Here is a 27,478-nt window from a genome sequence, read left to right as displayed (position 1 = left end):
TGGGTCCACTATAAATGAGTCCACAGGATTTGGAGTGTTCAACGAATTTTTTAGCACCTCACACAGTCTTCAGAATCCTTGCTCAGTGTATATTGCTGAATTGGCAGCAATTCATTGGGCGCTGGACAGCGTCGCCTCACGACCTGTTGAACACTATTACATTGTAACGGATAGTCTTAGCTCTGTCGAAGCTATCCGTTCAGTGAGGCCGGAAAAGCACTCGCCGTACTTCCTTGAGAGAATACGAAAAATTTTGAGTGCTTTATCCAGACGCTGTTATGTCATTACCTTTGTGTGGGTCCCTTCTCATTGCTCAATTCCGGGTAATGAGAGGGCTGACTCATTAGCAAAGGTAGGTGCGATTGAAGGCGATATTTATCAGCGTCAAATCGCCTTCAATGAATTTTACTCTTTAGTCCGTAAAAATACCATCGCTAACTGGCAACGCAAATGGAACGAAGATGAATTGGGCCGGTGGCTTCACTCGATTATCCCTAAGGTTAGCCTCAAACCATGGTTCAAAAGTCTGGACTTGAGTCGGGACTTTATTCGCACCTTCTCCCGACTCATGTCCAATCACTGTTCGTTAGACGCGCTACTCTTTCGTTTCAATCTGGCCGGCAGCAATATCTGCGTTTGTGGCCGAGGTTACCACGACATCGAACACGTTGTTTGGTCGTGTGAGGTGTATCTTGTTGCCAGATCGAATTTAGAGAACTCCCTTCGGGCTAGAGGAAGGCAGCCCAATGTGCCGGTGAGAGATGTGTTGGCTCGGTTAGACCTTGATTACATGTCCCAAATATATGTTTTCCTTAAATCTATCGATGTTCGTGTGTGATTATCCTTATATCCTTATACCCTCCATTTCTTCCTTTGTGAGTAATTGGTCCGCTTGCTATAAACAGAAGAATGAAATGTAAATTCACAACTGATGTACGAATAGATTTAAGAATTGAGTGTGTGTGATTATCAACATTGTAATAATTTCCTTATACCCCATCCTTTTCCTGAGAAAATGTCACCCTTTTAATCTCGAGTCCACCACGAGTAATCGGTTTCCCACATTACTAACTATAGATTTAAGAAAATTGTTCATATATATAGTTTTAAAAATATATTTAAGATTTCGGCTCCTTTAAACTTATGTAACTGAGCCTGTAAAAATAAACGAATTTATAAAAAAAAAATAGTTTACTTCGAGGGCACTACATTTGGTATAGCGAGTTTCCAGCATTTCGATTCCCTTTTTTTTTATTAATTCGTTTATTTTTACAGGCTCAGTTACTTAAGTTTAAAGGAGCCGAATTCCTAAATATAATTTTAAAACTATATATATAAACAATTTTCTTACATCTATGGTTAGTAAGGTGGAAAACCGATTACTCGCGGTGTACTCGAGTTTAGGAGGGTGACATATTTTTAGGAGAAGGATGGGATATAAGGAAATTGTAACAATGTTGATGAACACTCATTTCATAAATCTATTCGTATATCTATAGTGTATTTACATTTCAACTTATTCTACTATTTATAGCAAGGGGACGAATTACCCGCAAAGGAAGGAAAGGAGGGTATAAGGATGTAGGGACAATCACACACGAAGATCTATAGCTTTAAGGAAAACATATATATGGGACATGTAATCAAGGTCTAACCGAGCCAACACATCTCTCACCGGCACATTGGGCTGTCTTCCTCGGGCCCGAAGGGAGTTTTCTAAATTCGATCTGGCGACCAGATACACCTCGCACGACCAAACAATGTGCTCGATGTCGTGATAACCTTTGCCACAAACGCAGAGATTGCTGCTGGCAAGATTGAAACGAAAGAGTAATGCATCTAACGAACAGTGATTGGACATGAGTCGGGAGAAGGTGCGAATAAAGTCCCGACTCAAGTCTAGACTTTTGAACCACGGTTTGAGGCTAACCTTAGGGATAATCGTGTGAAACCACCGGCCCAATTCATCTTCATTCCACTTGCGTTGCCAGTTAGCGATGGTATTTTTGCGGACTAAAGAATAAAATTCATTGAAGGCGATTTGACGCTGATAAATATCGCCTTCAATTGCACCTTTCGATTCCCTTTCTTTAGTACAAAACGTCTAAGTCTTCGAAAAATGCCTCAGTGCCACTCTGCAGACTGCCTATTGGACTCACGAGTGTGGTGGATACAACTTTTTCACCCATTGTCACAAAACGTCGAAAGTCCACTCGATTACGCTTCCACAACGCCAAACCGGCTGTTGAATCATCAACGCGCCGCTGTTTTCGGTCGGTTTCGGTTTCATTCGGTTTTAGCAGCAGGTACACCACGCCCAGCTGGTCACACCAAATAGACAGCATAACCCTCCATACGTTGTCCGATGTTTAGAATTGTCGTAATAGACCCACTTTTCATCGCCAATAACAATTCGATGCAAAAAAAACCTTTCTTTTATGCCGTTCGAGCAGTTGTTCTCGTGGCTTCAATTCATACGGCACCCAATGTCCTATCTTTCGGATCATTCCGATTCCTTTTAAACGATCGGATATGGTTTGCTGAGCTCTGCAAGTTCTTGTTGCGTTTGTGACGGATCGTGATCGAGTAAAGCCTCCAATTCTTCATCTTCAAACTTTTTTGGCGGTCCGGAACGTTCTTTGTCTTCCAAGTCAAAATTACCATCTTTAAACCAAAATTACCATCTTTAAATGCTCGTTTACAAATTCTCAACAAAAGTGTTTTTTTTTATCCCATTTATTTATTTATTAGGCTCATTAGCATTTTAGCTGTAACAGAGCCGAGTTTTAATCGTGTACATGTACATATGTTTATGTTTCTATAAATTGTAAATTACACAGTAGCCATTTTTAGGCGTTAGGTTTTTCTGTTCCATTACATTATGGTAAATTACACAGTAGTAGCCATTTAGGCGTAAGGGTATTCTTTCTGGTCTTCCATTGTTCAGCAGACCGGACAGCGGAGACAGTTGGTATTGATCATTGTTGGATTATTTATAGAACAGCAGCCCGATGTTTCTTGCAGAGCAGATCAGTTGTATGGATGAATCGATCTTATTTCGACCGTGGATCGATCTCCATCGCTGATGATGGTTGTTTGGACGTAGTTATTCTATAACAACACAAAGATGGTCAATTGAGGGTCCTGAGTTTGAACTCACGATCGATCGCTTAGTAAGCGAACGCGTAACCAAGTGGCTACGAAGACCCCCGAAAGTGAATTTATTCATTCTTATTGATTTTTTTTGTATATCCTAGTGATAATAGATCGGAGCGATTGTACTGCAAATAAAAGAATTTCCATTGTAATACAGGTAAGTAATGAATATTAATAATTTAATACTTCACCTCTAATACTCTAATCTTTCGTAATCTGTTGTACTAATGTGATATTGTGAAAAGAGAAGTCAGATGGGATTGCGACCTGCTCATCATCTGGCCCTACAGACTCCCACGGACTTCAAGCGTACTCTCCCTTCTCTGCTCAACTTGGTGAACTCCGGGCTATAGCTTTCCTTTTGGACACTCCCATACAAAGATTGTTCTCAAATTTCACTAAACTCAACTAAATTCAGAACTATAATTTTTTTGACATTGTACGTATTTTAGGACCTACACATCACAAGGATTGCTCGTAGTTCTCATCGGCTCTGGAAAGAAAAACCTTCAAAGGAAACCTTTCCATCCCTAATGTTGTTGAAATAGCTGTTTTTTCCGAATTCTATTCCTTGGTGAGCGCCAAGACGATTCAAGTGTGCTACCCATGTTTGTATAGAAGACGTAAGCGGCAAAATGAACAATATCGACTTTTTCGCCGTTATGCATTCAACGCAATGTAATACGTTTGCTCAACATGCAAACAAACATTTTATGCTCGAAAACATTTGAGCAATTTTGAAAAATGACTGTTTGTCCGTATAACAGACGTAGTTACATACAGCTTTCATACATCGTTCGAAAATCAACAATTGTCAGTATTATGTGCTATAAGATAAATCTACATTTGAATCACATTCTCTGTAGAGTCCAAATATGCCTGATAGTGCCAAAAATCATGATAGTGTCTTATTACTTAGTGTTTCCTAACAGATAAATATAAGAAACCATTGAAACGCTGCTCATATAATTACTATTTTCTGTACACGATGAACAAAGAGAAGCGATTGTGTTTTTTAATGTTATAATTACCTGAATTTCTGCATTTGAATCTTCAAGTAGACAATGAAACAATCAGACCAGTAGTAAAATTAAAATAATATTGGTTCTTAGCATTAGAACTCCTCGGATTCGACATCAAATTATTCCACACACTCAGCATTTACTCATACCGTTGGTGTAAATTGGTGTAAGTCACCATCTTTATGCGATTGATCGTGATATCGGTAAATCATGTTGCTAAAATTACCAACATTGCAGATTGCCTTTACAAATTTAATTAATTGAAAAAAACACGAACCTTCCTTTCTTATCATATCCCAGAGTATTCAGGAAAAAAGTACTATCATAGACTCGCAACAAATACAGAGCTCCTTTTCCAGACATTTCACTAAATTTCTTTCAAAACTTTTGTACTACATTGATTCAAATTATACGTTTATGTGATTATCAAGCTGCATCTGTTTGATAAGCGTATCAAACAGATGTCGATTAGTTTTAATTTTACCATAGTGTATACCATAAAACCAATGTTTGTTATACCCTATTATGATTTAATTTGTAGTGATAAATTAAATCAATCTTTTACGCGTTTTATCCAACTTTAGATCTACGCGATGCATGTTTTGATCGACATTAAATACGATTGTGGCACGATCCTGCTATATATAAGACATATTAGGCTGTCAAAAAAGTCCTGCAGTATTTCCGCGAGGTTTCGTTGTAAGCGCGTAGTTCTAGTTGTATTCATTGTATCGAGTCATACTATAGCTTGTTGGAAAGGTATTTTATAGTCCTTATACAAGCTATAATATAGTCCTTGACAGTGTTTTGTTTGGTTAAGTCGTTCGTGAGTTATAGTGTCGCAAATATGGAGCAAAATAAAGAGAAAATCCGACATATTTTACAGTACTACTATGACAAAGGCAAAAATGCATCTCAAGCTGCCAATAAAATTTGTGCAGTTTATGGACCCGATACAGTTTCCATTTCCACCGCACAACGATGGTTTCAACGTTTTCGTTCTGGTGTAGAGGTCGTCGAAGATGCGCCACGCTCCGGAAGGCCTGTCGTCGAAAATTGCGACAAAATCGCTGAATTAGCCGAGAAAGACTGGCATTGTAGCAGCCGTAGCATCGGCCAAGAGCTGGGGATAAGTCATCAAACCGTTATTAACCATTTGAAGAAGCTTGGATTCACAAAGAAGCTCGATGTATGGGTGCCACACACGTTGACGCAAAAAACACCTTTGACCGTATCGACGCATGTGAATCGCTGCTGAATCGCAACAAAATCGACCCGTTTCTGAAGCGGATGGTGACTGGCGATGAAAAGTGGGTCACTTACGACAACGTGAAGCGCAAACGGTCGTGGTAGAAGCCCGCTGAAGCGGCTCAGACGGTGGCCAAGCCCTCATTAACGGCCAGGAAGGTGTTCTGCTGTGTGTTTGGTGGGATTGTCAAGGAATAATCTATTATGAGCTGCTTCCCTATGGCCAAACGCTCAATTCGGACCTGTACTGCCAACAACTGGATCGCTTGAAGGTAGCACTCATGAAGAAGAGGCCATCTTTGATAAACAGAGGCCGCATTGTCTTCCATCAGGACAACGCCAGGCCACACACTTCTTTGGTGACGCGCCAGAAGCTCCGGGAGCTCGGAATGGAGGTTCTTTTGCATCCGCCGTATAGTCCGGACCTTGCACCAAGTGACTACCACCTGTTTTTGTCCATGGCGAACGAGCTAGGTAGTCAGAAGTTATCCACAAAAGAGGCCTTCGAAAATTGGCTATCCGAGTTTTTTGCCAATAAGGAAGCGAGCTTCTATAACAGGGGTATTATGAAGTTGGCATCTCGTTGGGAACAAGTCATCGAACAAAACGGCGCATATTTGACTTAAAACAGATGATTGTAACTAATTTTATGAACAAATGAAAATTCAAAAAAAAAAATACCGCAGGTAGATAATCGTAGATCGTACATTGCTCGTAAACGAGCTACTCGAAGACAGTGGTCAGACAACTCAGTAATGAAATCCGCGATGGTTGGTGGCAGAATCACAGTATGGTTTGGATTGATGGATCGTTTACATGCAGTCGGGAATGTTCTGCCACGCAGCGAACGGTTGAATATGACAGCGAAGGGCGCCGCCAGGGTGAAAGCACAGTTCTTGAGAAGCAAGGGAGCCCTTGAATAAACAAGCCAAAGCGTTGCATTTGTACCCGCTATTGTAGACCGTGTTAGCAAAATGAATTCCGGAGTGTAAAAATGCATGGGGGTATAAAAGTACTGCCGACTTGCATGCATCTGCAGTGCCGATTTTCCCAACTTCTTGGTTTCGGAATCTGTATTGGGAAAACACATTCCGGTTTGCAAAATGCAAGCGGGTACAAAAGTACCCATAACTTGCATCCTTTTTGCAATGCCGATTTCGGGTGGTTCGGGTTCGATTCCCGTTTTGGCCGGGAGATTTTTCGTCAAACAAAGTTCGTTCGTTCGGAACTTTTACAAGCTTTCTTAAGTGTGTTATGTAGATACCATTCCCACGATATGATATGTCGATCCTCTAAGTCAGGGGTTTTCGAATGGTGCTCCGCGGGGAATTGGTGCTCTGTGAAGCTTTCGCAAGTGTTCCCACTTAAAAATCGGTTTAGAAAGAAAAAAAGGTTTTTTAAGGTGTTCAGATATCATCACTTGAACATACCGTCATACACCGTAAAAGCTTAGAAAAATAATCATTCACTATTGCAGGTGCTCCGTTAAATATTCTTTAAAAAGTGCTCCGTGGATAAAAAGATCTGAAACCACCTGCTGTATCATGGATAATTTATGGTGACCACGTATAACACGAAGTACTCCCGTGGCCGAGTGGTTAGCGTCACACCTAACATGCCGGGGGTTCGGGTTCGATTCCCGTTCTGGTCGGAGGAATTTTTCGTCAAAAAATTTCCTCCGACTTGCACTGTGGTAACGCGTATTCTAGAGCTTGCCAGAATGCATTCAAGGCGTGTTATTTGGCATAGAAATCTCAACTAAGTACAGCGCGAACTCGAATATATATATACATATATATATATATATATATATATATATATATATATATATATATATATATATATATATATATATATATATATATATCCCACCACAAGACGGAAATGCTGATTGTCAGCAACCGCAGGGCGGTGCAACGTGCCTCGAAGCGAGACCTAAAATACCTGGGGGTGCAGATCGACGATCGACTGAACTTCAACAGTCACGTCGACTACGCTTGTAAAAAAGCAACGAAGGCAATCAATGCACTGACACGAATCATGCCCAACAACTTTGGCCCAAGCAGCAGCAAGAGGCACCTCTTGGCTAGTGTCTCCTCATCGACACTACGTTACGGTGGTCCAGCCTGGATCGCGGCGTTAGAAACTCAGCGGAACACGAAGAGGCTGAATAGTACGTACCGGCTCATGGCGATGCGAGTCGCGAGTGCGTACAGAACCGTGTCAACAGAAGCGGTCTACGTCATAGCCAGGTTGGTCCCCATAGACATCATCTTGGCGGAGGACAGCGAGTGCTATAGGAGGAAGGGAACCAGAGGAATCCGGAATCTAATGAGGGCGGAGTCGATGGCTAGGTGGCAGCAAGAGTGGAGTGCCGCGCAAAACGGCAGGTGGACGCACAGGCTCATACCGACACTAATGGGCTGGGTGAACAGGAAACACGGAGAGGTAAATTTCCATCTAACGCAGTTTTTGTCTGGTCATGGCTGCTTCAGGCAGTATCTGCACCGGTTCGGACACGCAAGATCGCCTCTTTGTCCGGAGTGTGGAAATGTGGAGGAAACACCGGAACACATCGTATTCGAATGTCCCAGATTCACCACAGTGCGCGAGGGGCTGCCTACCCTTCATGCTGGGAACATCGTGGAGGAAATGTGTCGTGACGAGGGCACCTGGAACGCAGTAAACAGTGCAATCGTACATATCATGTCCGAGCTACAGCGGAAGTGGAGGACCGACCAGCATGCAGATAACGCCTGACCATAAGAGATGAATAATCGAGACGGCTGTAGTACCGGATAGTACCCCCCCCCCCCCCCCCGAGAGCCGCCGTGACGGAGTGCGCGTCATGTTGGAGGGCACTACCTAATCGGCGCTCCGCTGGGAAGAGAAATCCTGCGAGGGTGACTGTGACGGGGCGCGCGTCAAGTTGGAGGGCGCTTCCTAATCGGTGCACGTCTCGACAGGTAACCGGATACTGCCACGGAGAAGAGCAAAAATGCCTGCCTGGCAACGCCTGATCGTGGCCTGGATGGAGAAACACTGCGAACGTTTCGAAGGAGCGAGCATCAAGGATGAAACCATGATCAAAATGGTGCATACCCCACAAGAGTAGCTGTGACGGAGTGCGCGTCATGTTGGAGGGCACTACCTAATCGGCGCTCCGCTGGGAGAGAAATCCTGCGAGGGTGACTGTGACGGGGCGCGCGTCAAGTTGGAGGGCGCTTCCTAATCGGTGCACGTCTCGACAGGTAACCGGATACTGCCGCGGAGAACAGCAAAAATGCCTGCCTGGCAACGCCTGATCGTGGCCTGGATGGAGAAACACCGCGAAGGATGAAGCCGTGATCAAAATGGTGTATACCCCACGAGAGTAGCTGTGACGGAGTGCGCGTCATGTAGGAGGGCACTACCTAATCGGCACTCCGCTAGGAAGAGAAATCCTGCGAGGGTGATTGTGACGGGGCGCGCGTCAAGTTGGAGGGCGCTTCCTAATCGGTGCACGTCTCGACAGGTGAGAAATCCCGCGAGGGTGACTGTGACGGGTTGCGCGTCAAGTTGGAGGGCAATTCCGAATCGGTACACGTCTCGACGGGTAAATGGATGCCTGCGAAGAGGACATAAGCGCAGTGGAATGAAAAGCGAATAGAGAGAAAAAATGTTGAGAAAAAGGGAAGGACAACGCTAGTCAGCGTTGAAAACTCGAAGAGTGCATGAGCACAGCCGCCCCCTGAAGTAGTCGCCTAGATGTGGTCCCAGGGGGAATAAGGCAACGAGTAGAGGGCTTGGTTTTTGTGGGTGCGATCCCCACTCGACGTCTGGGTTAACCCTTCCCAGATAAGGCTGGTAGAGCGTTCCTCACCTCTATAAAAAAAAATTTAAAAAAAAAAAAAATATATATATATATATATAAAAATATCTGAACATTTGCGAACAGCTCAACTCAACAGTTAAAAGCGCCTTTGAAGATTACAACTTAAAAACAGAGTCGGACATAAAGCCTAACCCGAAAATTTTCTTTAATTACATAAAAACAAAATTAAAAAGCAATGGTTTTCCATCATTCAACAACTAAATACACGAATTACGAATAAGCACCACGATCAACAACAACAAATTTGCTGGAATTTGTCACATTCACTTTGAATGCAATGGATAATGGTAATCAAGTTGAAGCTCTATACACTGACTTTAGTAAGGCTTTCGATCGTGTTGATATACCCTTACTCCTTCTTAAACTTCAAAAAATAGGGATAGAAGTCAAACTATTAAAATGGCTAGAATCATATTTGACTGACCGCGGGCAAATGATAAGATTTAATGGGAAAATTTCAAAATCAATATTTGTTACATCCGGAGTTCCTCACGGCTCTCATTTAGGGCCGCTTTCGTTCATTTTATTAGTTAATGACGTTTGCATTTTTCTTAACAGTGTTAAGGCACTTATCTACGCAGATGATATGAATCTGTATATGAAAATAAAGAATGAAGAAGACTCTCAGACATTCAAAAATGAAGTTGACATCTTTTATAATTGGTGCACTAAGAGTTTATTACAGTTCAATGTTAGTAAATGCACTTTGATGACTTTTACAAGAAGAAGAACACCATTGAACAATGGTGTTAAGCTGGAAAATCAACCCATCAATAGATGTCAACGAGTAAGAGACTTAGGCGTGGTCTTAGATTCGAAACTAACTTTCGTTGATCATTATAATAGAATCATCCATAGAGCAAATAATATGTTGAGCTTCATCAAACGCTTTAGTTATCATTTCCACGAACCGTACACAATGTAAACATTGTATATTACATACGTCAGATCAATTCTCGAATACTGTAGTATTGTATGGCCCCCCTACATAACTTCACTCGAAGACAGAATTGAATCTGTACAAAAACAATTTTTGTTATTTGCACTTCGTAAACTAGGCTGATCTTCATATCATCTCCCTCCATATGAATGCTGTATTAGCTGTATGCTAATCAATATGAAAAGCTTAAAAGAACGTCGGAACTCTGCCATGATTCTATTTATCATTGACATCATAACACAACGAGTGGACTCAGAAGAAATATTAGAAAAATTATTTTTTTTACGTACCGATTAGGCACCTGAGAAATCCTAACATTTTCTACATAGATTATCGAAGAACGAATTATGCCAAATATAGTCCAAATAATAGCATGATGAACCTCTGTAACGAACACAGTGAAATAATTGATGTAACCATGTCAATGCTTAAAGACTATCTGAATAGAAAAATATATAGTTAAATTTCACTGTAATATTTGGGCAGCATATTTAGTCTACACTGGTTTGACGAAATAAATAAAAAACAAAAATTTTGATTATGTAACATGTTAAAATCCTCTTTTGAATTAAACGGATGAGTTATACAGACAGCTCTCTTTATTTTTTTTAGTTTTAAGTAAGTAGTTTTAAGTAGTATTAAGAATGTATCGATCTACAAATTTGATTGACGACAACAAATCAATAAATAAACAATTCTTGATGAAAATGTGGGTAAAATCTTCAAAAATCACGATTTTTACCCCACTGTACATGTAATAGCCACTTAAATTACACCTTAGCGTTGAAAGGTTACATTTCTTCTTGAAATAAGTCATATTTGAAATATAAAAAAAAATTTTTTTTTCCAAACTGTATATAATCGAGTCCGCCCTGTACTAATAAAAATGACGCAAGTAATACTACGTTGCCACGGCGAAGTTCTTCTAGGAACGTAGTGCCATTTAAGGAGAAGAAGACGCATAACACGATAGTTCTGATTTTGTTGTTACAGTGTCGGACAAAACATTAAGACCATTGCCAAAATGTGTTTTAAATATACTTAGCAACTAAAATGACGCAGCAAAATTTAGGTCCAGTTCCTCGTTTCGGCTGTTTAGAGTGTTGTTTCGACAGATTTTTGAAGAAAATTGATTGTTTCTCGATGGTATTTTGTGTTTTTCGGATCCTGCTAAGTATTTATCATGTAAACAAGAAGTATGTAAGGTTTTAATTCTCGAATTCTAGTTACAGTCAACGAGAAATGGGTCGCGCGCATAATTGCACGGAAACACAGCGGACTTGGGACTATCCAAAACCTTCAGGTTTAATGCTCTCCACGGACGCAAAAAATCCGAAACGACTGAACGCCTAAGAAAAACGACCGCGAACGGTGACTCTGCCATAAAGCGAACCACCAAGAAAGATCCCTTCAAGGCCTCGAAAAAGATCCGGGACGAACTGAACAGTTCAGTTCAGCGGCAGCTGGTGGAGCAGGGGCTAGGAAGTGAAAGTCCCCGGAAGGTCCGGATGCTGATCCCGAAGCAATTGAAGATGCGACTTAAATTCGCGAAAGACCACTTCGATTGAATCGGTCCGGAGAAGGAAAAGCAGTGGCTGAATATACTGTGGTCGGATCAGACGAAGATAAACCTCATCGGCTCGGACGGAAAAACTTGGGTCCATCGCCCAATTGACTGTGCTTACATGTCACAGTATACCACGAAGACATTCAAGCATGGAGGAGGGAACATTATGGTGCGGGGGTGTTTCTCCTGGTACGGGGTTGGCCCCTTGTACTGGGTGGATAAGATCATAGAGCAGTACCTCTATGCCCAAATCCCAAGGGAGTTTATGCTGCCACATACCGAGTGGGAGATTAAATGGCAGCTCATGCAGGATAACGATCCGAAGCACACCGACAAACCGTCAAAAAGTGGTTCCAGGATAACAAAAACGACATAATGGACGTCGCTGCGACGGCAGCGCAGTCACCAGATATGAACTCTAAAGAGAACCTATGGGAGATCGTTAAAAGGTCGGTGTACACGGAGAAGTCGAAGAATAAGCAGCAACTACGGGATAGAATCCAAGCTTGTTGGTACTTAAAAACCAAATGCGAGAAGCTGGTGGATTCCATGCCGAAACGGGTTCGTGAAGTGATACGTAACGAAGGTCGCCTGACCAAGTACTAACCCTGGAAGTTTGTCACGGTATGTACTTTCTTGTTTTTATTTTTTCACCATGAATTTCAAAACCGGTTTCAATTTTTGTCACGTCAGTTTAGTTGTTTAGTAACTTTAAACGCATTGTTTAATGAATGACTATTGTTTTAACTACAGATGTTATAAATTATTTCGAACCATGCAAATAAATTATCAAATTGATTTATTACTTTCTTCTTTCGTCTGAGCAATAATCTTAATATTTAGTCCGACACTGTAAATTGATGCTAGAACATTCCGAATCAATGTTTATTCGTATTAGCATTGCATTATAAACGACTATCAATTAACAAAACATTTCTATCGTTGAATTGTAAGAGATGTATAGAAACACCAGTAAGAACTCAATCAAACTCTACATATTGCCAGAAATCAATTGATAAGCTAACATATCCTCGGAAGATAAACTAGCTTTCGAAGCATAAACTATTTCAAACCAAACTTAACTTTGAGAGCAATTTGCATCTTTATTGAAAAATCCTTGGCACGTAAAACTTCCCCAGACTATATTTCACACCATTTCCGCAGGCCTTGAAAATTGTTGCATCTCCGCTAACCGCATCTATACAGAAAAATCTTTATTTCCAATCAGCAAAAAGGGGTTGAGGTGAGGGTAACGTTGAAGAACTTTTCCCGGGTATTAATAATCATAACACAACATACGATCCAAAGAAGGCTTCGTTTCCATAATAGTTGCTAAAATTTGAATTCACTCTACACCTTTGGGTGGGATCAAAGAAACTGCACAACAAATACTTGTCTCCCTCATCTGTGGTTCAGACGAAGACCTACAGTCGCCCGTACGCAGATTAAACTTGATAATCGAATTTAGCGGTTCGTGTGGATAATTCGATTGTGCCCTATATGGCGATTATTTCCACTGATAACATATCACAAGCTCTCCCGTACCATTTCACTCGCCCACCCATCATCTACTGCTGAAACTGTTATGATTTTCACCAGATATGGAAACCCACAATGTGCTTCTTTGGAGCGAAGATTCAAACGCAGCAACGCCTCGCCCACCCATAGCAGCGGCGCTTCTGGAGAAGTTCTTCCGGCGCGGAAAAAGCGCGCATTATTCGGGGCTACTGTCGGAATATAAATAAAATGCTGCTATCGGCATCTACGGCAGTCGTTCGGGAACAACCTTCGGTGTGCAACAGGTTGCTGGATACAATATTTCCGTTGGTTTTTCCTAAGGATGAAAATGTGCAACAGGAAGTGAAAAGTTGTAGACACAATCCAAAATTATCAGTTTTTTGATAGAGTTAGCTTATTTCCGTTATTTGAGCAAAGTGTGAGACGTTCATCGTGAAAAACTGACGGGATTAAAATGGCGAATCACTCAGGCACATGCATTTGTATTATTTTGATCTGTAAGTGTGAATTCGGTGTAGCTTGTGCCACTATCAAAGTACTTTTTTGGAATATGTGAAGGCTTGCAAAGTAGTTAAAACTAGATGTTGTGTATTTTCCGAAATAGAAAAAAACGCCTCGGAACTGTTCTTATTCATAATGCAAGAACTATAAGAACAAAAATGAAAATAACTTGTTTTCCAACTATGTTAGAATCATTTATACACTGAACCACATTCCATTAAATAATTAAAAGACCATTGCAATCTGAGTAGTGAGAAAATTATGAAGTGATAATTTTTCTAAATATTAATTTCCATGTTATTATTTGTATTTCAAATTAATTGTGATTTATCAAGAGTGCTCAATTGTTCAAGATTTTCATTCAATCAAATATTGTGTTTCCTTTTCTATTCTTTACGCCCTTTATTTAAATTATGTGCTGGATTCTTTTGGAGGGTAAAAATCATTGGTGATTTTATAGCGGCTATTTTCCTTATATTCATATATCTGAAATTATGTCATTTCAACTTCAATTAAACTCGTGAAGGTTCCTCCCTTTTTTCTATTGTGTTATAACGGAAATCATATTCCGAAACGATGGTCATCTTCGACGATATGTTGACTTTTTTTTCTTAAAAAGAATGCACTAATAAGATCGTACGAACGATATGAAACCCATTATCATGATTCACATTAACATTATTTACTACAACCAACACTAATCGTGTTATACAGTGTATCAATAAAATTTTGGGTATGGTAGTGAAAAAGAGTATTTAAACATGTTATTTTAATGCAGCCATTCCATACCAAACCGATATAGTGGTTCTCAGATTTTCGTTAAAAGTGGTAGTTTTGTTTTCATTAGGGTGACCATTTCTATTTTAGGGTTGTTGAAAAGTCCAAGTCCCAAAAATGACTTTTTTTTCAAAAATGCATAGCCTTTGGACTACTGTACCGATGTAGATGATCGACAAATCAAATTAAATCCAATTAGCTGAGTTATGAATCGGTTTAATAGTTCAAAAGTACTATATTTTAGGGAAAAGTTATTTTTGAAAAAAAAAATTAGAATAGAATTAATTTTTGGACCACCCTGAAACGGAAATTATCACCTTAACGAAAAAAATAAAAAACGGGTCTAATATTTTGCGATAAGGAACAAAACTACAAGGACTTGACGACGACTAACTCGACGTGCGGGTAGTTCGACTTTCCGTAGTGATGGAGTAAAATTCTGCACGTACCACCTTTAAAATGGGGGGGTTGTTACGGCCCAGACTGGCCAAAAAGAGAATCCACAAAACAGAAACGCACCTCAATTCTTTTAAAAACAACTTTATTTTAAAATCTTCAACACTTTACATATTACTACAAACACTTGACACTGAAACACTAAACATATTAAATTCAGCAGGCAGAACCTAAATCCGCACCTGAAAAGGAAGAATAGTTAGTGAATTACACATATAAGAATATTTATTTAACGGGTGTTAAATAAAAAATGAGAATTTTTTCAATCACATATAGAAAAAAAAATATTTTTTTTTCATCGATTTCAGTATTTTTTATTAATAACATAATGTATTTTCTTCAAAAAATGTAAGTGAATGTTTGAGTAAGGGCCGTGGTCTGCAGTTCGACGCAACTTTGTCGCGATGCTCTCACAAGAACGTTGTACGGCACTTACGTCCATTTTCCAGATACAATTCCGGATTCTTGTAGTCAGTTGCTTCGTGTCCTTGGCCCTCCAATTGTTTTTATACACTAGGGCACTGAATGAGCCAAAGGAATCCTCTATTGGGCGGCACTGGGGCAAGTTTGTTGGGTTACGATCTTTCGGCACAAACGGTATCTTTTTCTCCTCAAGATACGCCAGCGTCTTCTTGGCGTAATGGGAAGACGCCTTGTCCGGCCAGAAGACGTACTTCCCATCCGCGCGATGCTCGTTCAGGAACGGCAGCAGGATTTTATCGAGGCACTCTTCTCGATAGATTTGTTGGTTGATTGCCAGACCGCTCGGCTTAAACCAAGACTTTGAAATGCCATAACCTTTTTTTCAAACTTGAGCTTGAACTTGTATTTCACTTTAGGCGGTGTGGATGACTTGTCGCTGGAGTAGTAATTATCATTTCCTGGAATATGCATTTTGGACAGCGGAAAATAGCTTTCGTCGTCCAGAACGAAAGACGTCCCGCGGTATTTTTTGGTCATCCACCGACACTGTCTTAACCGTCTCAATCTGCTCCTCCGTGTACTCCGGCGACCTCGTCTTCTTCCTGCAGACGATTCCTTCCATCTTGAGGGTCCGATGGATCAATACGTGGGAGCAGCCATATTTCCGACCGGCGTCACGCAGGCTGGTTGCGTCCTTGTTGTCAAACAGCTTCTTTAACGATGTCTTCCTCTGCTTCGTCATTATCGTCACCGGACGACCACTTCCGACCTTCCGCTCTACGTTCAGGGAACTCAGGAAACGATATACCGTACTGACAGGTACATTTTCTTCCTTAAAATGTGCCACCGTGAACTTTTTTCCTTGCTGGAAATGCGTTTAATCACAATCACAATAATCACAACAAAACAACATGTAAACAATCACAACATACAAACAATAACCAGAGAATTGTCATGGTATAGGAACAGGTGGAAACGAACCCGCGAATATTCCAGATGCAACCCATACAAAATCGCGCTGTTCAAATGACTATGGGACTGATCGTATAAAAGGGGCACGAAATGTTCAGAGCAGTCATAAAGTCCCTTCAAAAACAAGAACAGAGCAGTTAATCGCAATAAACTCATCGATCAGTATAGATCAAACCTGCTTTGTCTATATTCGATCTTATCATTTCTCTTCTACCTCGGATAGCCAGTCTACTCACAACTCAACACTCTGGAACTATGCTCAGATACCTCTCTGGGCGGAGACATTTTTGGCGATGTAGACAGGATATCTACTCTCATCTCATCACTCTGGAACTCTGCTCAGATATCTCTCTGGGCAGAGACAGGGGTGTTCAAGTTTATTGAATACATGATTAAAAGAAATGTGACAAGTTTGAATCGACCAAATTTCACCGTTAGAATAAGTGATCACATATCTCAAAACCAAATCACACGCTTCCAAAACCAGCGACTTGTTGACATGGTCCTTCGCAGAGTGAAGTCGTTTTTGTTAACTTACCCCATACTCCTCAGCAATGTTTTGTTAAGATTTTTTAAGAGTACATTTTTTCAACAGAAAAAAAACTCGTGTTTTTCGATATATATTTTTATTCTGTAAAGTTAAACACCTTTTCTTACAAACAAACAAAAATAACGAGTGTATTTATAGAATAAAACAAAACATTACTGTTTATACTTATTCGAACTCCTCACACGACCTAACAGCAGCGAGTTAATTTCAATCATTTCATAGAAATGGACAGAGTCAATTAAATTTGGTGATTAAATTCTACCATTATTAATGCTTTGACACATTCGGGGAGCAAACGATTCCTATCATCAGACCAGAAGCTATTCATAAAACTAAATAAGCGCTCGACTGTGGCATTATGGCTGGGAATGGTAAACAAGAATTGCGCGATTTTTCACAGTTCTGTATTCGAACTTGGAAAGATGGTTTGGAAATAACTGGTCCATTTATGAACGACATGTAATTTTTCGAATTTCTTATCCTCAGCGTTGGATTCAAAAAATGAAGAAAGGTTCGACACCTGATCGAACAAGATACTTTCATCAATGTTGTTCCCTTTTCCATGTAGGTATTCCAAGCTTTCTTCAACAATGTCCCATTTAAGTACTTTATCTAACAGCATCCAGTGAAGACTGTTACTTCATCGAAGTGACCAGTCCATTTATCCAAATAATCTAGACAGTCTTCTATCTTTACTCGAAGAGAGATGATTTTTTTTCTCTATTATAGTAACTTTCAACACAATTCAGCTGGTTCGTCAGTTTCACTTCCATTTTTGGAAGAATGTCGGGAATGAGAATTGATCTCGTGATCTCTGCGTGAGAGGTATGGATGTGACCACTACGCCAGATCGCCTCCACACTACAAACCGTTTCGATTAAGCTGTTGGCTGGCGCTTTAATATTCTTTGTGTTATTATGAAACATTGGCAATGATGAATGAACAATCAGGAGAAACGCTTCATTTATGTCATCTCCAAAAAAAATCTCCAGAAGCTTCAGTGGACTGTCAATTGATTTGAAATAACTTTTCAGAGCTGCGTACAAATGAAGTATATGCTCAACGGTGGGCATGAGGGAAAGCCATCGCGTTTTCGAATGCTTCAACGCCATTTTATACTCGGTATCCCAGAATGAACAGAACGTTTTTACCTCTTCCATATGAGTTGTATATACGGAAAAATATCCATAAACTTTCAAAACCAGAGCCTCAATATACATATCCAAACGATCGAATCCATGACAAGCGGTATTATGCAGCAAATGTACAGGGCAACCCACCCCACAAGTTCGCGTTGAGTGGCTTGTTTCATATGGTGAAATACATTGGGGGTTATTCCGAGAGTCGCTTATCGACGTGACAGTCAAATTCGCGCGTCGGTATTCTGAGAATCGATGTAAGCAAAAAATGTCAGATGCAATGAACTCTAGGGGGTCTTCGTAGCCACTTGGTTACGCGTTCGCTTACCAAGCGATCGATCGTGAGTTCAAACTCAGGGCCCTCAATTGACCATCTTTGTGTTATTATAGAATAACTACGTCCACGCAACAATCATCAGCGATGGAGAACGATCCGCGGTCGAAATAAGATCGATTCATCCATACAATTGCTCTGCTCTGCAAGACACATCGGGCTGCTGTTCTATAAATAACCCAACAATGATCAATATCAACTGTCTCTGCTGTCCGGTCTGCTGAACAATGGAAGAACAGAAAGAATACCCTTACGCCTAAATGGCTACTACCGTGTAATTTACAATTTATAGAAACATAAACATATGTACATGTACACGATTAAAACCCGGCTCTGTTACAGCTAAAATGCTAATGAGCCTAATAAAATAAATAAATGGGATAAAAAAATAAAAAAAATGAACTCTGTACATTTGTCATTGTACTTCTGAGTCACCTAATTCTTAGAATTAGGTGAGAATTGTCATGTAACTCGGAAAGAAAAAACCTTACTTATGCCGACTTGACTATCAGAATAACCCCCATTATGTTCTCGGCGATCAATCGCACCAAAATTAGTAAAGGGTGTGTCACATCAAATTGCATCACGGAAAAAACGCTGTAGAAATTTAATTTCTAGGAATTATATCTTCAGCTTTCGCTTATAATCAGATAAGAGTGTATAGATCACGTTGGCCATGCTTCACTGTCAATTTTTCGTAAATTTGGAAAAATGTCGTCGAACGAAAAAGAGCGTCGTGAATTAATCCTGTGCACTCATTTCGAGAATCCGGAGTTGTCACATCGGGACATTGGTAAGATGCTGGGAATCGTCCAATCCACGGTCAGCAGAGTACTAAAACGATACTTCGAGAACCTAACCATCGACCGGAAGGTGAAGAACGGCAAAAATGGATGCTCCGTCAGTGAAAAAGATCACAAGCGCGTAGCTAAGCAGTTTAGACGTGATCCGAGAAGTTCGGTCCGGGATGTCGCCAATAAGCTGAATTTGTCAAGTTCATTCGTCCAGCGGACCAAGCAGCGGGAGGGCCTGCGTACATAAAAGGTTCAGAAGGCTCCTAACCGCGACGAAAGGCAAAACATGGTGGGGAAGACGCGAGCCCGGAAGCTGTACACCGAAATGCTGACGAAGCCGCATTGCCTGGTAATGGACGACGAAACCTACGTCAAAGCGGACTTTCGTCAGCTGCCGGGCCTGTTGTTCTTCTCCGCAGAGGACAAATTCAGCGTTCCGGAGAAGATTCGCAAGCAGAAACTATCCAAGTTTGCCAAAAAGTACATGGTGTGGCAAGCGATCTGCTCTTGCGGTAAGCGGAGCGCCCCCTTCGTGATGACCGGCACGGTAAACGGGCAGGTTTACCTTAAGGAGTGCCTACAGAAGCGCTTACTACCACTATTGAAGCAGCACGAGGGCCCGACCATCTTCTGGCCGGATCTCGCTTCGTGCCACTATTCAAAGGACGTGTTGGAGTGGTACGAAGTCAACGGGGTCACCTTCGTGCCAAAGGAAATGAACCCGCCCAACGCGCCGGAGCTTCGCCCAATAGAGAAATATTGGGCGATTATGAAGCAGGCCCTCCGGAAGAACCCAAAAGTTGTCAAATCGGAGGCGGACTTCAAGAGAAAATGGATTTCTGTTCAAAAAAAACTACAACCTGACGTTGTACAGAACCTTATGGACGGGGTAAAGAGGAAGGTGCGAGCATACGGGCTTGGGCTCGAAGTATGAATAAAAAGAAAATGCCAAAAGTTGTTTAATAGTTTTTATTTTACTGTCTAAAATTTTCAAAAGGATCGGGTCTACTGGGCGAATTTCTACAGCGTTTTTTCCGTGATGCAATTTGATGTGACACACCCTTTATTACAGCTATCACCACCAAACGCCTTTAACACTTTCAAAGCAGTTCATGTTTCACCAGATCTTCTATTAATAGCTTAGAGATATGGATCAAGGTTTCGTTTTCCAATTACTCAAACGACAACAGCACATGTTGGATGCCCTTTTCATGATTAAAATATTGAATGAGAACGGGGAACATTTCGATCACCCCGTATTGTTTCCATCCGTATTGACTCTGATGATAAGAACGGCCAGCTTTCGCATCTTAGACCTTACAAGAGACATCAGATTCGTCTGAAGTTGGTTTGAATTGCGGAAATTCCTTTCGTAGAGCGTCAGACAATTTGTTCTTCCGGCGGGGCATGATGGAGCTAAAATAGGCACTCAAATTTGATTTCACACGATTATGATCCAACAAAATACTTACCGATTCAACGATTGTAAGACAATAGTACAAGAAAGTAGTTTCGGATAAATTTCAGTTATTTCACTTCGGTATTCAGCGAAAAAAGCAGGCAGGTGGGCGATAGCAAAAAAAAACACCAAAACAACATTCCGTAGAAACACAATCATGAACAAACTGAATCATGTTTTATTACACATTCGGAGGAAGGGGACAAGTGAATGTATTGAAATGAAATGTGCTATTGCAAAATGTATATGTACAGTTCCATTTAAAAAAATCGTTCATTGTTTATAACAATTTTTCTGATTTTTAAAACTTGACGACGGTCAAAAAGAGTACATTCAGGTTTTTTTTTGCAAAAAGAAGAGTACACTCATTTTTTAACTGGAAAAGGGTACGTATACTCTAAAAAGAGTATGGATGGCATCCCTACTTACGATTGAAGGCACAATCAAATTCCGGACCTGCGTTGAAATTTGCTTCCCACCCATATTCCAGAAGCTTCTTCAGCGTCAAAAACACGTCGCTACAAACGAAAAGTTTACTAAATAGCTACGAATTTACGAAAAGTTTTGAAAAGCTTTTAATATTGGAATACTTTGTTCCCAAACAGGACTTCTTCGCAATGGGGAGTAAAGATTTATGGTATAAGTTGATTGTTTGGGGAGAATTCTTCCAAAGAAGCTTGGTTCAAATAGCTTTTCTATCAACACCAAAGTCAGGAGTACTATCAAGCACATCAGAATCATCTACTGCCATTTTTGGACCAAAATCACCGTGGTTTACCATCAGGATTATACATCTGGCCATAAAAGCCGGACGGCCATGACATAATCCATTGAACAAGAGTTTCTTGTTTTCCAGATCGAAACCCAATTGCGAACCTACTGGAAGTGATCGTACAAATAGTAGAAATAGCTAGCTAGCAGTATTGCAGCGTTGAAGAGCTTAAACGAGCAGTTTCCCCTGCGTGGAACGAGATACAAATTTCAATATGCCACTGCTTGGTTGAAACCACGCCGAAAAGAGTTTTAACTAATTTAAATACGAATTATAAACTTATAGTTATAGGTTATAGTTCAGGTTATAGTTCATGTAAAATTGATGTTAATTTTATATAGCTTTCCAACTGGTTCTATAATCATGAAACATTTTTATTTCTTGAGTGTTTCGTGCCTGAACAAAACAATCACAAAACAAACAATTATATTCTGCATTATATACATCATTTCAACTCAAAAAAAATAAAAAAAAAGCACTACAGAATTTAGAAGTAATGTGTCCTCAGCGAAGTTGTTCAGAACATTGATTCGGATATTTGAACATGTTTATTACATTTCATACTTAGTTAGAATAAAATTTAGAATTATGAAACTTTGCTTTGCTTTTTTATATCTTTTAGTCCATCAGAGATATAATTATTTTTCTGAGAATTTACCTCCAAACTAGTTTTTCAACTTGAGTTCCACCTGAATTACATCATGTCAATTCAACATCTTCCACAAAATTTGTGGTGACATTGAAAAACATAACTTTGCTAAAGACATTAATTGTTTTTAATGACACCGATGTATAGTACTGTTGATGTTTATTTACAATATATCAATTTAGAATTCGATAGAACTAGTATGTTACCAATATATTTATAAACAAATTTCACAAACCTTCAACATTTTTTGGATCAGTTATCACCGAACATTTTTGAATTTCTCCACTTCTTTTGCCAGACAATCAATCAGCAGAACTGCTGTCCCTTTGATATCTGCTCTTTGAATGAGAATGCGATGCACTGTTGACGACATGTAGGGTAACTACGGGTAATACGGACAGTGGGGGTAATATGGACAGGTGGTTGGTTTGTAGAGTCAAAATCTGAATTTCAAATTTCTGTTACTGAGAATCCGTTCTACATGTTACTCTATAACATGTAGAACGGATGTTAATGACAATGTATACTGATCAAAATTTGAAAAGGTGAACAAAAACTGAAAATCATACATGATTCCGAGTGTGGATGTAATTTTATTTGATGGTTATATTCCAGTTTGTGAGTTTACAGAGAAACGATATTAGGTGTGTACGGCAAAGTAAAAGGAGGGGGGGGTACGAAATGGACAGTGATGTGTTGAGATCCCATCCAATACATGATGGAAAATACTGGAAAGAGTATTCAACACTTTTTTTTGCTCGCTTTCTCTGCATGAGTTTCCAAAGATATACTTAAAGTTCTTCTTAACATGTCCGTATTTCCCAAATATATGTTTTCCTTAAAGCTATCGATCTTCGAGTGTGAGTGTACATACATCCTTTTCCCCTCCTTTTTGTCCTTCACGAGCTATCGGCTCCCATCCTACTAACATTAGAATAAGTTAAATTGTAAATACATATTAGATGTAAGGATAGTTTTAAGAATTGAGTGTGAAGTGTCAGTGTGAATGAGAATGTGAATGTGAATGTGAATGTGAGTGTTAACACATCTCCTTACATCCCATCCTTTTCCTAATGAAAATGTGCCCTTCTAAACTCGAGTCGACCGCGAGTAATCGGTTTCCTATTTTATTAACCATAGAATTAGGGAAACATGTTAATATATGCTAGTAGAAATATAGTCAGGAGTATGGCTCCTTTAAACTTATGTAACTGAGCATGTAAAAATAAACGGATTAATAAAAAAAATGTCCGTATTACTTTTGTTTACGAACTACAACCATTGTGACGTAATTTAGTAATCCCAATCAAATGAAATTAGTGAAAAGCCGAAAACATGTAGCAAAATTAAATAAATACTGTAGCAAATGTCTCGTGCGTGATTTTTTTTCGTGTTAAACATTTATACGACGTCGATTTAGCAGTTGAATATTATATTTGCGGAAGCCCTCTTTGGTCTAATCCATGTTGTTCTGCTGTCATGTTATTTCTACATATGATGAACCTAGCAATCAACTATAGTGCCTATTTTCCCAAAATCCCATGCAATTCTCGTTCACAATTTGAATAGAAGTAATTTTTCCAATTCTGTCCCATTCAAGCCTATTGTAGGATTTTTGAGTAAACTTTGTTTTCCTTTTTGAGATACAAATACATAAATACATGACATTGTCGATCAAAATAACTAGTGCGTTTCCCCGAATCAATACAAATTGGTCACATTAAATACAGTAAGATTTTTAATATCGGACTCCTAATGAACAAGTAATAGAATAACATCAAACGAACGCGAAGGGTACTGTCTTTGACACGTTCTAATTACACCCGTAAACAACTATTTGATGACGAAAATCACCCCTTTCAATGTAATGATTGACATAGGTCAATAAGTAATTAATTCCCACAACAAACACACTGATCAATCTTTTTACTGTACCCTAATCATTCGATATCATTGGCAAGCATTATCCAATTATCAAAACCATAAATTTGTCAATCTCTCAATCTCTAATTTTTCCCCTCCCCCAGACTGCGTGCTGTGGGTGACCTGTTCATTCTCCTGTGATTCCTGTGGACGAGAGTGTACCTCGGCATGCGGCACCCGTCACTTCCGAACCTGCTGCTTCAACTATCTGCGAAAACGCAGCCCAGTTCCCCCGATAGCACCACCACCGCCATCGTCCCAAAACGCGCCCCATGGATTCGATCTGAACGCTTGGCTGGCAAAATCGCGCTTGGATCAAGCAGAACATCATCGTGGTTTTTCACAGCCTTCGAATGATTTGGATTTACTGCTACAGAACAGAAACATTCCCCGGGAAATGATAGACAACGATATCGATTATGATCCTCAGGATGGCACTCATGGATTGAATCGGGTCGAAACGGAAAACAGCAAACGAAATTTAGTCGTTGCTAGCCACAGCAGACACTTTGGTAAATACCGACGCCAAAAAATGGCGGATGATCAAGATGCAGAGCAGAAAGCGAGCGAAAACTCCGAACCGGGAAGACTTCAGCTGCTGTATGATGCTTAAAACCTCACAACGTCGATCAATTCATTCTCGTTCGAACGTCGTGATTGGCTCCAAAGGCTGGGTTGAGCCAAGCATAACGATCGAACCCGTACTTCCCCTCAACTCATCTGCCAAAAGCATCCCAAACTATTGGGAGCTAAAAATCAGGTATAGCAAAGAGAAATGTCAATCAACCCCGTAACGAGGAAGCGCCCACTGACTCCACAAAAACAGCTTCTCCAGATAAAATGTTGCTGTGCATGATAAACTGTGTAAAAAAGTTGTTCGATTGTTAATGTTATACAATTAAACGCAAGAAATGCAAATAAAATGAAAAATTTTCGTATTAGAATACGATAAGCACAAATAGACTATCTTCATTAATTTTAGTAATAAAGAATGAATGTACTTTAATTCACGATTAATACGGTTAATTCACAGTTAAGTTAAGTATGATTGCTGAGCTTGTGCATTTACTAAATTACTGAATTATCCATTTTCCCATTCAGAAAACATAATCGTGTATTCTACCAGCTGTCAGACTTGAATATAGTTCAACTTCTAACTTGTTCAGCTCCTGGTCCTGCCGTGTCCACTATTCGCACTTCAGGAGCACCATCACCGCCACCATCGGCATAACCCTCTCTTTCAGCCCAAGTCGATATCTGTCGAGATAATCATAATAAATTATATTGAATAGGCCTATTCCGAATTTCAATCGATTCGAACGACTTGATAAAATTCCATCCTGTATTCCGTTCGAGTGGTTTTTGAATTTCGTTCGAGCTGTTTCTCTTCGAGCATTACGTCATGGATCAAAACGTTCGAACGAAATGGAAATCCATCCGAATGCAGAATAGAGCTATATATGACTTGAAAGCAATGCACTTTTTCAAAGATTACACCAAAAAGATTTAGACGTGTATGGTAAGCGGTCACGTGGGGCGTATTTAAATTATTGTGTATTATACATTAAATAACAATGCGAACAATGACATGACAAACTGTATCCTCCCATTTATTGAATACTGTTAACTATTTTCTTGGACTTATGTTACCGGCGTCGACGCTGCCGTTGATCGTATATGTGAATGAGGCCATACGATTTTCTTAGGAAAATATTTTAATGTTACATTCCTTTTCGTTGACTTTACGCTGAGGTTAACGCTGGCGTTGAACGCCGCAGTGTTTGAATATCGATCAATATCGAATGATACACAATGTGTCATGCAAATAAGCTCTCACGAATATATAACCAAGCATGAGTGGATTATTCAGATACTTGCTACATACAAGTTTGAACCGCATATATCGTCTAGGATTGGGCGATCTTGGATCGATTTTCAGAGGATCGATCTTATCCATTTCGATTTCCGATTTTTTGGATCGATTCATTGTACCCGAAAAAATCGTAAAGATCTTTTTTTTTATTCGATTTTTTCGATCTCAGAGCTTTTTTTTATTTATTTATTAATTTTATAAACATAATGTCAGCATTCGGATAACTTTCGAGGATGTCAAATAAGTGATATTGAATAGGATTAGGCGATCTTGAATCGATACTTAGAAGATCGATCCCTTACTCTTCAATTTCCGATTTCTCGGATTGATTCTTCCTACTTAAAAAAAATTCGCGAAAATCGATCTTTTCTTTGATATTTTTCAGATCTTTTTGATCGTAAAAAAATCTATCTAATTTGTATTTGTTTTTCAGTGAACATTGATTCTGACCAAAAACCACTTGACAAATTTCATAAACATTGGATCCCTCTCAAGGTTTTCAAATTAGTGGTCGTAAATTTAGGAGAGGCAGTTTTGTAAGTTTGGTCGATACAGAACTAGTGGTCACAAGTTATATTTAGATCATCACATTCACTAGGCTGACAATGAAAATTATGACGAAATGGGATGGTGACATTAGGTCCAGCTAAAGCGTTCTTTTCTAGAACTGGCAATACTACCAAGATTTTGACTGAATGCTAGGCGTATGATACGATTGGATTTAAGGGGATTATCGTCAACGGAGTTCTATATGATTCAGTTGTTGAATTTCTAATAATAATTTTCAATTAATTCATTCAATTAAATAATTCCATGGCGGTTCAACATGAATGCCATGGAAATTACCTTTTTTCTGGGCCTTTAAGTTTTTTTTGTGAACTTCAATCTGAGAATCAAACTAAAATGCCTTTGATGTTTGAAAAGAAATGTGAAATGTTTTTTTTTCCCAAAATATATATTTTTTTTAAGGCATATGTGGCGTTAGCCTGACGGGGCCGGGAGTCCAATATTTTGACAATTTTTGTCTTACAACTATGTTAGTAATATGTAACCGATTACTCGCGGTTGGCTCGAGGTTAGTATTACAATTGGTATGTTGCATTCTTCGATGCTCTATACGTGTGCCCGATACGGGCTACTTCCTATTGGGATGCAGCTGACCATTAATCAGCAACGCTCCCTAGTCTGTACCCCATATCTAGCGTGGTGCGTCTTTCTCGACTCGAGGAATCCAGGATAGAATGGTCACTAGCCGGCGCAATCATCAGTTCGTGTAGAGTTGTCATGAGCGGTACAACCTTTGGCTCTTGTTGAATGATCAGTGGACTGCACAACCTTTGGCCCGTGCATCTGTAAAGTGTGTGTGTATGTATTGCCGCGACTAAGTAAAAGTTTATCGATCGGATAGGAGGGATATGAAACTGGGACACAACGAAGGAAACATCATTAAACGTTGACATCGGCGTTTCTGAGGAACAGGTATAGATGAAGCAGAAGATCAGGATCCCGGCTACCTAAGATATCCCGGACC

General features: G+C 39.9%; 1 protein-coding gene across 1 annotated transcript; it reads left to right on the top strand.

Annotated features, from left to right (window-relative positions):
- Positions 1-13,554: 13,554 nt before the first annotated feature.
- On the top strand, positions 13,555-25,033 carry LOC129768686 (uncharacterized). Its single transcript, XM_055770477.1, has 2 exons — positions 13,555-13,822; positions 24,179-25,033. The coding sequence occupies exons 1-2, from the start codon at positions 13,780-13,782 to the stop codon at positions 24,685-24,687; spliced, it is 552 nt and encodes a 183-aa protein (XP_055626452.1). The 5' UTR covers positions 13,555-13,779; the 3' UTR covers positions 24,688-25,033.
- Positions 25,034-27,478: the final 2,445 nt, after the last annotated feature.

The sequence above is a fragment of the Toxorhynchites rutilus genome, chromosome 2 (assembly GCF_029784135.1).
Source record: "Toxorhynchites rutilus septentrionalis strain SRP chromosome 2, ASM2978413v1, whole genome shotgun sequence".
NCBI classification, from domain to species: Eukaryota; Metazoa; Arthropoda; class Insecta; order Diptera; family Culicidae; genus Toxorhynchites; species Toxorhynchites rutilus.
This window is presented reverse-complemented; position numbering and strand designations above follow the sequence as displayed.

Coding starts and splice junctions, on each gene's coding strand:
- LOC129768686 (XM_055770477.1), top strand. CDS start 13,780: ATGGCGAATCACTCAGGCACATGCATTTGTATTATTTTGATCT. Junction 13,823..24,178: donor CATTTGTATTATTTTGATCT/GTAAGTGTGAAT, acceptor CCCCTCCCCCAG/ACTGCGTGCTGTGGGTGACC.